Source organism: Pavona decussata, unplaced genomic scaffold (assembly GCF_977016875.1).
Source record: "Pavona decussata unplaced genomic scaffold, jaPavDecu1.1 SCAFFOLD_181, whole genome shotgun sequence".
Classification (NCBI taxonomy): Eukaryota; Metazoa; Cnidaria; class Anthozoa; order Scleractinia; family Agariciidae; genus Pavona; species Pavona decussata.
In genome coordinates, this window is record NW_028145591.1 from 701,530 (window position 1) to 716,573 (window position 15,044).

Genomic DNA, 15,044 nt, shown 5'->3' on the forward strand with positions numbered 1-15,044 from the left:
GAAAAAAAAAAAAAAAAAAAAAAAAAGAATGCTATTTAGTTGAAATCCACTGTCCAAATTTGAGTTCATTCCATTCTATATTTATGGCGAGGCGATCTGGGATCATTTTGCGGTTCAATCTGGGGATCATTTCCGGTCCGGAGATCATTTGCGGGCCTGTACAGTTCTTTTATACTTTTTGAAAGCGCTCAGCCATTTTTCTCCCCGACTCACGAAAACTACGTACATCGCAGGATATCTGTTGTGTTTGGACGACATATATTGAGTTTAACATGACCATATCTGGGCAGCGTCACAATGTGTTGAATAATAAAAGAGTATACAAGGGTATACAGAGTTATAGCGTGTGTGCATGACGGCCATGTTGGAGGACCGAAACAATACAATGATTTTCCTCTGGGAAATATATTCTATTTTTATGTAAATATCTTCTATTGTTTTAGTCCTCCAACATGACCGCCGTGCACACACCCTATACAAGAGTATATATGATAAACATATTTAAAATCAAATCTAAATGCACCAAAATAGGGGATACATGAAGTACCTACGGAGACTCTGGGGACATCAAATTTTATTATCACAGGATTTCTGCGGTAAAACATTTGAAACCGTTACCGAACAGCCAATCAAAAAGTTTGATTTTTTTAGATGCCTCCAGTTTGTACCTTATTTTGTAGTTTGCGTTGTCTTATCTATCGTCAAAGTAAATTTGTATTCATAATAAGAAAAGAATTGTAAAATGTACTGTTAACTTTTTTGTGACAATAAGTTGGCATTTCTTTGAAGGATACGACCAGTGTTGTATTTTTATTTTTAGATTCTCCCAAACAGACCGACCTAGCTCGGTTAATAAGTTGTTTATTATATGGCCAAATAGGAAATCGAAAGGAAAAAAAAATACTTGTTCCCCTGCGCGGGCTCAAGCATTTAGCTGGCTTACTTCTGTCACTAGTCTCCATTTCAAACGGGACAAAATAACTGTTCAAAGTACAGCTTTGTACAAACTTCGTCAATGAATGAAGACAAAATAACCGTTTTTTCCTACAGGCTCAATGAAAATTTTCTAAAAAGCGACCTTTGTAATGATTTAGGATCGTGAACACCGAACTGGTCATTTCCAAACAGTGCATCTTCTTCAGCTTCAGTTAGCTCTCTTTAAGGAGTTTTCAATTGCTCTAGACTCTTTCAGTGACTCACAAAGTTTCTTCCATGCGTTTAACTCGCTCTTAGTCTTGTATTGAGTGTTTTTGGATTTCTGCGCGTGCAAAAACTTCTCAATTTCGACTTCATCTTTGCTCGTAGCTTCCTCGGCTGGACTCAAATTTGCCAACGTTTGCTCTCATTCTCTTTACCTGCTTCCACGTTTAGCGTTACTGGTTCTTCAATTTAGTTTTATTAACAGGAACAAGCCAATTTTAAACTCTCTTTTTCCTTTTTTTGTTTGTATCATTTTGAGGACAAATGTTACAATAAGATCGGTCTAGATGGGGAAATCTAGACCGCGGTCAATATCGATTTTAGCCCATCAAGTTCTTGAATTTGATCGTTTCCAGTCCTTTTGAGACACGGCCATATAATAAAGAATAATAATGTATACATAAAGTACATACCACATTAAATTCCAAATTCAGTTAATTATAGAATTTCCTGTCATCGGGGGTGGGGGGGGGGGGGGATCATTTTCTGAACAACGGTTGGTAATCCACTGGTAATCGAGCGAGACGTCCTGCTGTAGATCGTATCATTTTCACTGCGCCATTCATGCGGTCCAGCCATGACTGGAATCATAAAAGTCGTCGTAAGTTTCTTTCGAAAAGGTGAAGAGGTTGCAGTCGAACAATCGTACCCGGGTTCCAGTGGACAAAGAAAATCATAAAGGAGTCTTTGAGTTTTAAAAAAAAAAATCTAACAGAATTAGACCTTTCAATCAGACAAAGCCCATCATTAGCTAGTTTTAAAAGAGTGTTAAGAAATGTAAATAGTCTTTAGTCTAATTTTTATATATTCATATATTAGTCTTTATTTTTTTTATTTTTTTATTTTTTGTTCTTTTTTAATTTTCGAGAACTCTTTCGTAAATAACTTATTAGTGAAATTGATTTCCTCAATAAAGATTATTGTTATTAATTTTTAGGACTGAAGGAGCAAGCCCTTCAGTACGGCAGGCGCGGAACCGTACCGGTTTCCACCGTTTTACGAAAAGCGGTCAGATTTTTCATAATAAATAGATTTTCAATGTTTATCTTAGATCCTCGCCTGTACGGAATTGGTGGGTTCTCGCTGAAGCTATTTCGCCTGGCAAAATCGTCTGCGGGTAAATGCGTGAACTTAGCAATAGTAACAGACGAACAGTGGCAACTTGAACTCCCAAATTAATATGAAGGCAGTAGTGAGCGTGGACCGTTCTGTCAGTTTTAAAATGTTCAGCGGCGTTGATGTCGGTATCACTGTAGTTCTGTAGATCTGTAGATCTGTATTAACCTTAAAAATTAACGTGGTTCACCATTGGTCCCAAGCCGTTCATTTGCTGTTCATTTGAGACGATTTATCGATTTCTTCAATAGAGGATAATGCGACAGAGTAGCTGCAGTATGTAGATTTCACTAAACTTATTTTTGGACATCAGACGTTAATCAGTGTTCGTGGACGTCTTGGGAAAAAGACTTCCTTCGCTAAAAAAATTTACGTATCCCAAAATCTAGAGTAGGCGCTTTCCTCTCTGTCCAATTAACCTCTCTTGATTACTTCGAGTAAACAAATTCACACGAAGAATAAAAGTCTTCGTGATTTTTATCGGTACTAGATTTATGAATATGAATAACTGAGCTGATTGTCCACAAGGTGGCTACAGAAATTACAATTTTCGTTAACTTTTCGTAAGATATTCATTTTCCCTTGTAACGTTTCACATTGAATTTCACATCAATAAGTACATAGATTCCAAGGGTCATTAGTAGACGTTCGTGAATCAAAAATCTTTCTCCCCCCTTCCCCCCCCCCCCCCACCTCCACGTGCCTGTTTATAGCACAGTCAGCCCCGATTCTCTCTAAAATGTCTATAAACCGCAAAACGCTGAGCCCAGAACAAATTCATTAGACCTAGCATTTCAATTGACTTCCTGAAGCAAAGTTTTCCTGAGGACAGGAAGAAGTCTTTGGAGTGCAGCGTCCTGTCTCGTCTAATATGCTCCCTGCATAGTTCTCTTTTGAGCTAAACGGGTAATTTTCAGTTACTCGGGCAGAGACTAAGGGCTGCATATTGTGAGCTTTGCTTGAGGAGGTAACAATCTTTGGCCGTAGAAAGTAAATCTTAGGGATGATTTCTAGTCGGGGAGCATGAAATTATCGGGAATTTTTGACCCGCACTTTATGGTTGAAAAGGGCGCTAACGTTCCCCGTTACAAATTTTTTGTCAACATCCGGGACTTAACGTAAAATGGCGAAACATAAGCAAGAATTGGCAACGGTTTTCTCTTCGAAAAGCGTGAGTTGAAAGGCAATTCGATTATTTTTCGCCCTTATAACTGTAGTGACGTTAGGCTAGAGTGGTCGATTACTCCTGGAGTGGCATTTTGCGTGGGATTTCCGCTCGAAAGTGTCATGAATAATTTCCAGATGTTCGACCGGCGTGATTCGCGTTGCAGCATGAATCTGGAATGAAGACGAAAAATCAATTTAAAACGCTGTCTTGCTCCGATTAAGCCGATTCTGTTGTAGAAAGCTAGACTTGAGCGCTAAAAGACCGGGTTTTGGGTGAGATTTAAGATGCGTTGGCAAATGTCACACTTGTTTTGTCGGATCACAGGTCATGTTTCATCTCACTAAGATGTCAATGTCATGTCTTATTCCAAAGAAAAGCCCCTCTTTTCTTTTGCATAGAGACCTTAATTTCTTGTGATGAACCGTAACTGGAGTCTTGTTTATGATTAGCATATTCCTTCAGCGTAGAAAGTCTCAAAATGTGTTCAATTTCCGTAGCCACCTTCTGTAAAATCAACTTAGATACTGATGAAAAATGTTTTTGAACTGCGGATGAAACTTGAAAGATTAAATAGAAGAAAGATCCTCGCAGTTAAGCAGTTGCGAAAAGGAAGCCTGAAAAAGCCTGAATTTTTTCAGGCTTTCTTTTCGCAACTGCTTAAGTTGCGTACTAACTGCTAGGATCTTTCTTCTATTTAAGGTACTAGCTTTGCAAACAAAGGTGGAATAAACGATCACGTTACAATAAACAAACCAGAGTTAATGAGGTTCAAGTGCAATCAAGTGATACACTTTGTATAGTATTCAAAGTCTTAAAACTGCGTGAATTACATAAGGAATATGAATAATTAACCGGCTTGCATTTTTACTCATTAACTGAGATCTACCGACAACCGACGAAGATCGAAAATTTTAACTGACAACCGACAAAGTAACGAAATTTTAACCGACAACCGACATGTGGACTCCCCCATTCAGACCCTTTTTTCTCCAAGGATCTCTCAAACGTGATCAAACAGTTTTGCAAACAGTGTATAGCTAGAGATCACTTTTATAAATGGATAATCTTGATAGGGCCTTGAGTGGATACTTAATTTATTGTGGCATTAACATGGGCGTATACAAGTCGCCTCTGCAAAATAGTGGAACATTTCTTAGTTACCAACGTAGTCATGAGATCCGAAAATAACTCTCATCGTTCTCTATGTTCTCTATATATAGGTTCAGACCAATTTGCTCAATCTGTGTGATCGTGCTGAAACCTCGAAAGTGGTTAACGAGCTCATTCGAGCCACAAAACAAATATCCATTTGCCTGTATAATACTCAGTTATCTTTTTCAGTAAGCATGCACGTTTTTACAACTTTACACTCTAATTCTGCTCAAGGTCTGCTCAATAGATGGCAGAAAAATGGATCGTGACGTCTGAGAGGGTCTGCTTGATCGTCAGGGATCTCCAACTAGGCAGTTCCGCTTCTGTCCAAAACACTTGATGTGGCCACCAATTCCAATAAAGACCACAAAGTGCTCAGTTTCAAAAAGAAGGTTTAATCTGAAAAATAAAAGAATTAATCTACGGATGGATCTATGGACTTATTAATCTATGAATGGATGGATGAATGGAATGGATGGGAGGTAGACAGAATGATGAGGTCACAATTAGCTATTTTCGAAGAACATGTAACAAAGTGGAAGATATGCATTTACCATTTATTGTAAGACGTTTTTTTAAATGGCGTTTATTTAATCGCGATAGTTTGATGTAGCTTTCATTTCTTCGACCTCAATAAGCTGAGGGTTAAATTAGGCGAGGGTAACATTTTAGTTTCTATCCCAATTACTGAATCATGTCCTTAGATGTTGGGAGTAACAATTATTTTTGCTCAGCATATTTTAATACGTAGACACATACTTTCCCCGCCGTGTCTTCAGTCTTGACATTTCGTTCAGTGTTAAATGGAAAAATTACACTCACAGTTCCATTCAATGTTTTAAATACAAGAGTTCCCATAAGTTTGTATATGTTTGTGCTCAGATGTTTGTTACGGTCTTTTCTTCTGTCAGAAATTTGAACGTTCAAAATGTTTTCGGACATGAGCGCACGCCTGGTTCCGTTGCTCTACGAAAGGAAATGATCAAAACTACTATACTTGAACAGAACCCACCAAACCACAAAATAGATGGTGGTCTCAGCCTATACCCCCCCCCCCCCTTCCTTCCTCAACGTTAAAAGAAGGTGTCATTATTGGATAGCCACCCCTCTATCCAGCAGTAAAAAAATGACAGTGATATTCAAACCTCGCTTTTCTGGTTTATCCAGCAATGCTGACTCTTGCCAGCTGAATATTTCTGTATCAACTCAAATTTTAAAGCGAATAAAGTTTTGTCGGTAATGTTCTACCTAACGGCAACAAGATGGGTCCAAAGTCCCCCACAGTGGGAAATCAACAGCAAGAACTTAGCCTTGGACAAGAACATTTCCTTACCTGTAACAAAATGTTTTTTTCCTATACTAAATAAGAGGCGACTCTCTGTCGATGAAAAAAAAAAGAAAGAAAGAAATAAAATTAGTGAGTGAATGTATCATGATCAGAAACATGTGGTGCTTGAAAAGGAAGGAGAAGGTATAACAACATTGATGTGTTCATAAGTGTAAGGGAACATGAATCCAATGATTAATTGTAACTACGTTCTCTGCCAACAAATGCTTTCTTAACTAAGATAAGAATAAAAGAAAACCCCAACTGCTCCTTTTGTAAAAAAGAACCAGAAAAACTCATACACCTTTTCTGGTCCTGTACCAAAACGACACTCTTCTGGGAGAGCATCATAGCGCGATTAAAACTCTGTCATATTATTCCCGATAGCTACTCTGCGGACATTACTGTTTCACTAGGCCTGAGATCAGACTCCTCTAAACTTCAACGCCAGATCAATTTTTGTTTCCTTATCGCCAGGCACTATATCTGGCTCTGCAAAACAGAAGAATCTATACCTCTATTGCAAGGATTTCTCAAATACCTGAAGACAATTTATAGCATACAAGTACAAGCAGAAACAAACAATTTTCTACCTAAACAATGGTCATTCCTACACGATATCACCTAGAATCTATCGTTTTTAATATAGCGCTATTCCCAACGTCCTTGATATTCTCCACGTTTCTTCATCCTTTTCTTCATTGCCTCAATAACGCCATGGTTAATTATCTTGCAAACAAGTTTCTTCTGATGCAAATATGTACTTAAAGAATAAGAAACTTAACTTACTTAACTTAAACTTAACTTAGTACTTACATAGGAAGTGCGCTTAAAGTTAGTAGTGTCACGCTATTTCTAAAATTTTATTTTTGTAAATAATGTTAGTATCGTAAGCAATGTTAGTGTTGTAAATAAGTTGTGGTACTTGACTTAGCAGTTTGTTAAAGTAGGAATGAATAATTAAACCAATTAGTTGAAATATGCGGAAACGCGTGTATTTAATTTCTTCATCACATGCATCCTTTAAATCAATGCCTAAAATCTTAACGTTCCACAAAAAAAAAAAGAACACGTGTATATTGTACAAAAGAAATCGTAATTGTTTACCTTACGTTTTCCGTTGTTCCCAAGGCAGCATTGTTATCTGTTCTTGTAGGACTATTTGGATTCGAACTGAAAAAGAAATAGCAGAGTTCTTACTTTTTTAACTTAAACCGTTAAGCAGATTAATTTAGGTGGAATAGTTCCTTTGATAAGCTAGAATTTGTGCAGATCGCATTTGATTTGTCTTCCAAAGATACCAAAAGACTTACGTAGTGAGAAAAGTCTGCACAAATTCAACACTAAAAAAAGAAAAAGAGGCTTTACTGGCTTGGTTCAGGAAGAGGGTTGGGGAAACGTTATGATACAAACCACAACTTACCTGTGTAAACCTTTGTTCTGATAGCTTGTGGGATGATCAGTTTCCTCAACAGTCATATCATCTACACTGTGATCTGTTGCACGGCTAACAAAGGTGAAACAGTACGTTCTTTCAGTTTGCGGTTTTCTACTTCTGTTCAGTGTGTTGTTTTGAAATTTTTCAAAAACGTTCGGACAACGTTTATATAACTTTTCAAAAGACGTTTTGACTACATCCCTTTGGGAGTGGGAAAAGTTACGTCTCAATTATTAGTAGTATTAGGTCCAAAAATATTCGTATCGACTTGTGTAAACTTTATGTGGCCAAAATTTATATGTTCGTTTTATGTTAGCGATGTGCCTTGTGAGCCCTTGCCGTATCCTTCAATTCTTCACTGATCTGATTTCCTTCGCGCGGTGATTGTCTTAACAAAGCAAAGTGGTATATATCCCAAACATACATACCTCCACGGCTTAAGTTTAACTTGTGTGTGTGGTGCTTGAGGGCTGGAATGGAAAGAATAACATCTCTAAATCTTAGGTTCTGGTCTCCCGCCGGGGACATATTCACGAACATCCAGTGGAGTCTGTAACTTAGTATGGCAACATCAACAGGGATAATGGAATTGACATTCCACAAGCTGATGCTTACGATCAAACAACACAGCAGCCGATCGGTACCACAGCGGACCCCTGAGGGAACAGCGTGTAGTCTGAACAACGAGGATTGAAATCCTCCAACTGCTATAAACAACCAAAGCGAGGATGAAAATGCACCAAAGACCACCTACGGTGCTACTTATATTGAAACACCGCCCTGAGTGGACACTATCGCCTGATGAAGACTAGCAGTATGGCAATCGAAACGTCACGATCACCGCGTATGACACATTCGTGAGCTATAATTTGCGATATAAGTAAAGCCAGGATGACTAACACCTTTCATGACATACATGTACCGGTTCATCAAAGGAAAACTCTAAAGCGGAAATTTTGTTGAGACGCTAACCGAACCTTCGCACATGAATGCCCGCAGACGTCAATGACATGAGGAGCTTAGGCATAAAGACCACAGACCACACCACGAGGGCAGCTCTGTATTGAATTTGAAATGCCCTTGTACACAGCACTTACTTAGATGGAAATTTCCGGTATCTTTCAGCAAGTTTTTAGTCGGTTATTAGTTCATTTAAAATCACTTTAAACACTAAGGACCACTAAGTAAGTCACTTTGCTGCGTTTGTGCTTGTATTTAGGGTGAATACCTCTAAGTTAAGCCCTAGTTTCGCATGATTGACGATCTAACACTGTAACATCTGAGCAAGTCCCTGTTCAAAGGATTCCTACCTTTTCTCTCTCCCTCGGCAGCAAATCCACATTAAAGCAACAATCATGAATGCAACCAAAACACCACCAAACGTCACTAAAAATATTCCAAAGGAGGATAGCTGTGGTGCAGAAGGTGGACGGCGACCCCGAGATTGCGTAGTGAAGGCTGGACTTGTAGGGCCTACCGAAGAAACTACTGTACCTGTACGGCTTACAGAACCAACTCTGATCGCACTTGTAGGGTGTACCGAGGTTTGCATCGTCACAGAGGTAAAAGACATATTATTCGTGGCTGAACGAATACTGCTTCGATTTGGCGAAATGACAGTTCTTACGTTACTTACTGTAGTAGTACAATTTGAGCACCATGGAGGACTTGAAGGAACGCTGGTTATTGTGGAGGATGTTAATGGAAAACTTGAATTAAGTCGACCTGCGATAAAAGTAATTACAAGTCGTCAGATACAACCACTGATCAACCGAAGAACGAAATTTGAATTCTAATGATACGTCTTCCATTGTCTGTAAAACAAATATTGACATCTTTTGGCAAGCAGCGGCAACGACACATCCAAAATAATACAGACTTAACCCTGGGCAAAGGTTTAAAGGATATACAGAAAGATCAGATGGCAATCACTTCTCTGAAGGACTAAAAACACAGACTCATTAACATTTGGCGTAGTTTTCACTAAGAATCTAAACCCGATCGAAACCACGCTCCTGACTGTTGCAGCAAAAAAGCAGAGACTTCTACAACATTCAGTGACGACGCTTTCAAGAAGAAATTACCATTTTCCGAAAAAAAAAAAAAGTGGGAAGATTTTAACAGTGAAATGAAATAAATCCATTGCAATTTTGTTATAATCTTAGAAAGAAATTAGACGTCAGTTGAAAAGAGTTTTACGACAGAGAAATTTGGTTAGCGAAGAACTGATCGATCTAATGTTGTCGACAATATCTGACTATGATAAATTGAAAAGATCTCACCAGAAAGAAATTAAATGAACTTTATCGCCTAATTTCTTGTCTTACACAAAAGATTTCGGTATAATCAAGAAACACCTGCATACAGTGAAGTAACTAAGAACTTCCGCTGCCAACGAATGTCCCGCGGGATGGTTTTATTGTCATCGATTTCATTTTTCAGTTGCTAAATGGTTTGGTGAATTTTTTACAAAGGGCAAGAAAATATTGTTTACAAAACCGAAAGTGAAGTTAAATTGAAAGACAGGGAGAATAGACAACTTTATCGAGTTTATTTTCTTCCCATGAGGTAGAAAATGTCGTTTGAAGAATTAGATTTATACGGATGTGGTGGTTCTCAATAAAGCAAGTCATTGAAATAATGACTGAACATAAACACTCACAAAAACGATCATTTGATAGAATCACGGAATCTTGAAGTCAAGCACAACAACCTGTATTAAGCGGAGAGCGAATTATGCCTTAACTTGTCCGGGAAAGCCGTTTGAATTGTTACTCAGTTAAACCTACTGAGCGAAAACGGATCAAAAGCACGTTTTACCTTGACATTGAAAGAATATTCTATCCACCATCACGATCAGGATACTCGCTAAGAATGCCGACGATTTCATAGCCGTTTCGGGTGCTGTTTCCCAAAGATATGATGCTTTCTGACCAAACGACGATTGCGTTAGCAAAGTGAAAAGTCCTTTAAATCAATTACTTCATTTGGGCTACTAGGACGCGTACCTTGACCAGAAATTCACTTGTCATTTGCTTTGAAGAAAGGTAAACAGTAACGAAATTAAAGCATACTTCTGCCAATAACATGACAACAGTTTTTAAATGTCATTAAAATCCTGCTAATTTTTGTCAAAACATATGTATCCAGTAGTATCAATAACATTTCAAGTTGAATCCAGCCTTCGGCTCGTTGTTTTGAAATTTTGTTCCATTTATTTGATGGAGCTGGTCTTTATTTAGTTGCTATTTATTGGTTTTCTCTAACAAAAGATGCGAGTAAGTAAGACTACTGACAACGAGGGAGTCTGGGGCTGGGAGCATGCTCATGTCAATTTATTGCCCACGCATACAGTACTTGTAGTTGGTTACTTGCTATTTGGCAGGACCCATTATCGCTTTAAAAAGCTTTCCCCTCCGATAAAATTAAACATTGTTGCTAACAAGGGGTGGTGAGTTGGACGTCACTTGAGACAAGGTTCCACTTCCGGCCTCATCGCCCAGTATAGTCCAACCAGGCACTTCATATTAGGAGATTGGGCAAACCAGGTTTTTGCACCTCATTCGCCATGGAACAACCTTGTTCAGTGACGCTCCCCATCAATTGACGCGCCTTACATTTACATCTCTCTTAATCGTTCAGCTCTGCTATTAAGTCGACAATCCATAACTTTTTTGAGAGCTGACATCATGCGCACTATTAAGTGTGTAAAAGTAAGATATATGTGATCCATAATTCACATAGTACGTTATATCTTGCTTTTACACGTTAACTTACTTTGTTTCTTTGATATAACAGGTCATTACAGTGATCCTATGTGAAAACATGGCTGATTCACTTAGTACAATCAACTCCCTTTATTGCGGACGCCCTCGGGACCGCGAGTTAGTGCCGAGCGAGAGACCGTAATACTGTAGCGGGAATTTATTTGAGGTAAACGTGTGAAGTTTATTTTTGCCGGAGATTTAGCTGCTGTCCTTATTATCGAGGTGTGCGCAAGGCGAGAGTCGACTGGACGAATATTTCTTGCTGTCTGTTTCATGTAATATGAAACTTCCATTTTCCTGGCAAAGCGTAATCCCTTTTCGAACAGCCATAATAGTCAGTGTTTATATGGAGAGATGGAGAGTGAGAGTCAGTGGAAGGTTTTGTTGATTTTGACCAAATCCTTATATGCTGGCTTGGTCAGAAATTATCTACTCATGTCCAAGTATATTTTCTCTTTCTTATTACTCTGGGAGGTTTGGCGCGAATCTTTGCTCACGTGATCAGCTGGCCGGTTCCTGCGCCTGACGTGGCGATGAGATGGGAAGGAGAGCTGGGGCGCTTTCCATTCAACAAAAAAAACCGGTTCAAGATTTCGGAATTTCTGCTGGTCAAATGGAACGGGTCCCTGAACTTGTGAATCACGTGAGGAGGCTTACAGTCAACCCAGGTCACGCGTGAACGATATTTTTGAAATTTGAACGGAGTTTAGAAATTTACATGTCAGTTTAATTTGAAAATCGCCAACGAGATTTCAGAGTTCCCGTATAAATTTCCCTAGCTTATTGACGGTATAAAGCTATGAATTTTTCTTTGCATTGCAAAATTTTTTATTTAAAGAATAACAATTGTTTCCCTAGTATTTTGAATCTTTTTTTTTCAGTTAATGCGTCTTTTTCGGAACGATTTCCAGAGAAATGTCCAACATTCCATTCACACGTCGGACATTACAAAGAGAAATTCGAATGTTCATTTCATTCATGGAAATACTGTTTACGCGTGACCTGGATTGAATGTAAACCTACCGTTGCTGGTCGTAGGTAAGTGACATTCGTGGTTTAAGAAAACGTCGAAAATCTCAGACAAAAAACCACAAGGAGAACATTGATACACTTCCGTAGCCATTTTGTTTGCGGCTCTTTCGGCTCACGTGACGTTCGCGCTCGGCCGGGGAGACTAAATCCGACACTCATCGCGAATGGAACACAGAAAATTCGGTAATTCCGGAAATTTCGGAAAGAAGGGTAAGCTCAAAAGGTAGTCCTAAATTTTCGGAAATTCTTTCCGGAACTTTTCCCGTTCCATTGGATTTCTGACCGGAAATCTCGGAAATTTTGACTGAATGGAAAGCGCCCCTGGTCGCAGCCCTCAAGGGGGTCTTCCGCTTTACAATACCTCTCGCTACCAGCTTATAAGTTCCAAAGAAAAACTTAATTCAGTAGATCCGCACCCTACAGAAGCTATATTTTTACTGGACCCTGATAACCTGCAGCTGCATTGTGTTTTAGGGTTGGGAGCGTTGTTCTGTTGTTCGTTCTTTTGTCCTTTCGACCAACCATATAAGACGTTGCAAATGGTGCAGGTCCCCTCACTTATTTGGAGTAACTTGAATTTGAAAGACAAATTTCCAGGAAGCCCTTCCATCTCAATAGGCCTTTGTACACCGGTATCACAATTTCACGTTGTCTGTCAATCGGTAAACAGCCAAAACAATGTTTAAAACAAATAAATTCCGCTGGGCCGTGGATTGTGGATTCCTGGAATTTTATATTCCGGAAATAGTGTACTGAGGACATCGTTATACGAGCGAAGCAAACAGAAGGTTTCATATCAATGATAAAACAAAACCTCTGAGGCATGTAGAGAGAACCATTAAATAAAAAATGAAGGAAACGTCCCCGAGTTCGACATTACTTAAGTCGGAGTTTCCCTTCTGTACTTAGGCCCGGTTCATACGTCGAACTTTACATGAGCCGAACCTAATGATTTGGTTCGGCGCATGTAAAGATCGACTTATGAATCAGTTAGGATCGACAGATTTGTATTTGGTCGACCCGCCGTTCTATTCGACTGCGCCAGTCGAATAGAACGGCAAAAGTTCGACTTCGATTCAGACGTCGAACTTTTCATGTGCCGAACCAAATGCATACGTTACGTATAAATTATATAAATTATATCTATCCCAGAGGTCTGTGCTTTCCATCGACTTGGCATGTGCGCAAAGGACTTCATTCTGAACAAGATGGCGGGAAAAGAGGAATTTGCTTGTTCTTCTTGTTTCGAAACAACTGAATATACTTGTCTGAGATGCGAAAGATTAAAAAAAGAAAAAGAATATATTCTTGAAGTGCACACGCACTTCAAACCGACAGAAACTTTCCAATACAGGCTATATCAAAGGCGAAAGGTCAAGACTTCTCAGAACAAAATCTTCAAAAACAACATTTGAAGAAAACATGACTCTATTCAAACAGAGATTACGTATCAGAGGTTACCTCGATAACCTTATAAATAAAACTCTTTCAGAAGTCAACCTCCGCGAAAGAATGTCGGCACTACAAAACAAACTCAAAACCCGTTTGTTATGGAATATCGCCCTTCTGCGCCTAACCTAAAACAATTCAGATGAGTAAATACAGGAGCCATAATCAGGGATGGAGACCGTAAGCGTTGGGTCCATACGTCCCCATGAGTTGTACCAAAAAAAATTATTTTTAGAAAAAATTGCTCCCCCCCCCTCACGTCATAAACCTGCGTGAATACACGCAAATTTGCGTGGGACTACTACCTTACAGGTGACACGGAAAGCAGCTGAGAAAAGATTCACTTAAGACAAAAAAGTCCTCACCTGTCTGAGTACATGTCCGTAGAGTGTAAGCTTTTTTTCATTCATTCAACAGTAGCAACGCACGCAGCGCCACCGTTTTGGCGCCTTTTTGACTTTACTGTGAGAGTCATGTGATCAATAGGCCGCTTATTCCAACTTTTCCCATCTTCGTTCAATTGTTAGCTTTTCTTTGTGAGAGTCTAATTCCTTAAATGTGGGCACTGAGGAGATATTCCCTGGCAGAATTTTAAAATTTGGACGCCATTTTGAACGAGTAGAAAAAAATTTCAATTTCTCCACGCGCGATCATAGCCGTTTACAAGCGTGCGCGCATGCGCGTATGTGCAATTTTTTTTTCTAAAAACAGATTTTTTGGTACAATACATGGGGACAAGCCCACAAGTCAAAATGGCATCTCGTTACGGTCTCCATCCCTGATTATGGCTCCTGGTAAATGACACTTGATAGAAAATCAGCCTCTGCTACAGGAGATCTACAAAGACCCTTCCTTACTTTCGTACAGAAAAGGGAGATCTTTGAAAGACGTACTCGTAAGAGCAAATTAGCTTTGAAGGTAATGTTCTTCCTATCTCGACCAGTAGGAGCCGTGTTTGGCCTGTCTTTATTTTTTTACCAAACAAGCTCTTCCATGTCAGAATTCATCTTTCCCGCCATTTTGAACAGCCGCTGACCGCGAAAATCTACTTTTTCACTCTAGCTTTAATTAAGTTCGACTTTAGTTAGGTTCGACGTCTGAATCAACTGCCGAACTTAATTATTTGGGTCGACCTTAATAGGTATTAGGTTCGGCTCATGCAAAGTTCGACGTATGAACCGGGCCTTAGCCCCCAGGTCAATGCACTCTTACCGGCAGGGAAACAGTGAAGAGTCTTTCAAGTAGTATGTCAAGAACGTGGGCGAGCGCCAAACACCAAGAAACAGTGTTTGTAACCCGTTATGAAGCACGAAGCCCGAGTTTTTGACATTACTTTTCAAAAGAAAGTTCTGAATTTAAATCATTATGTAAACATTTCTGTATCACGTGTGATCG

The 15,044-nt window shown here is 39.2% G+C and overlaps 2 protein-coding genes across 2 annotated transcripts in view; one reads left to right on the top strand and one right to left on the bottom strand.

The window, feature by feature from the left end:
• The window catches only part of LOC146463054 (protein chibby homolog 1-like), a 156,092-nt gene that overhangs the window by 129,742 nt on the left and 11,306 nt on the right, over nt 1–15,044 (top strand). The gene's annotated exons all lie outside the window — the stretch shown is intronic.
• On the bottom strand, nt 4,901–10,421 carry LOC146463065 (uncharacterized). The gene is made up of 7 exons (XM_085084917.1): nt 10,222–10,421; nt 8,712–9,126; nt 7,830–7,871; nt 7,387–7,470; nt 7,071–7,136; nt 5,970–6,014; nt 4,901–5,035 (listed from the first exon to the last, which is right to left on the bottom strand). Exons 1-6 carry the CDS (start codon nt 10,289–10,291, stop codon nt 5,996–5,998), a joined length of 696 nt encoding a protein of 231 aa, XP_084941043.1. The 5' UTR covers nt 10,292–10,421; the 3' UTR covers nt 4,901–5,035; nt 5,970–5,995.

Excerpts from the sequence above, each read along its gene's own strand:
- LOC146463065 (XM_085084917.1), bottom strand. The coding sequence starts at position 10,291 with ATGAAATCGTCGGCATTCTTAGCGAGTATCCTGATCGTGATGGTGGAT. Across the intron at positions 9,127-10,221 it reads AATATTCTTTCAATGTCAAG|GTCGACTTAATTCAAGTTTT; the intron begins GTAAAACGTGCT and ends CTTTTATCGCAG. Across the intron at positions 7,137-7,386 it reads CAGAACAAAGGTTTACACAG|TTCGAATCCAAATAGTCCTA; the intron begins GTAAGTTGTGGT and ends TTTCTTTTTCAG.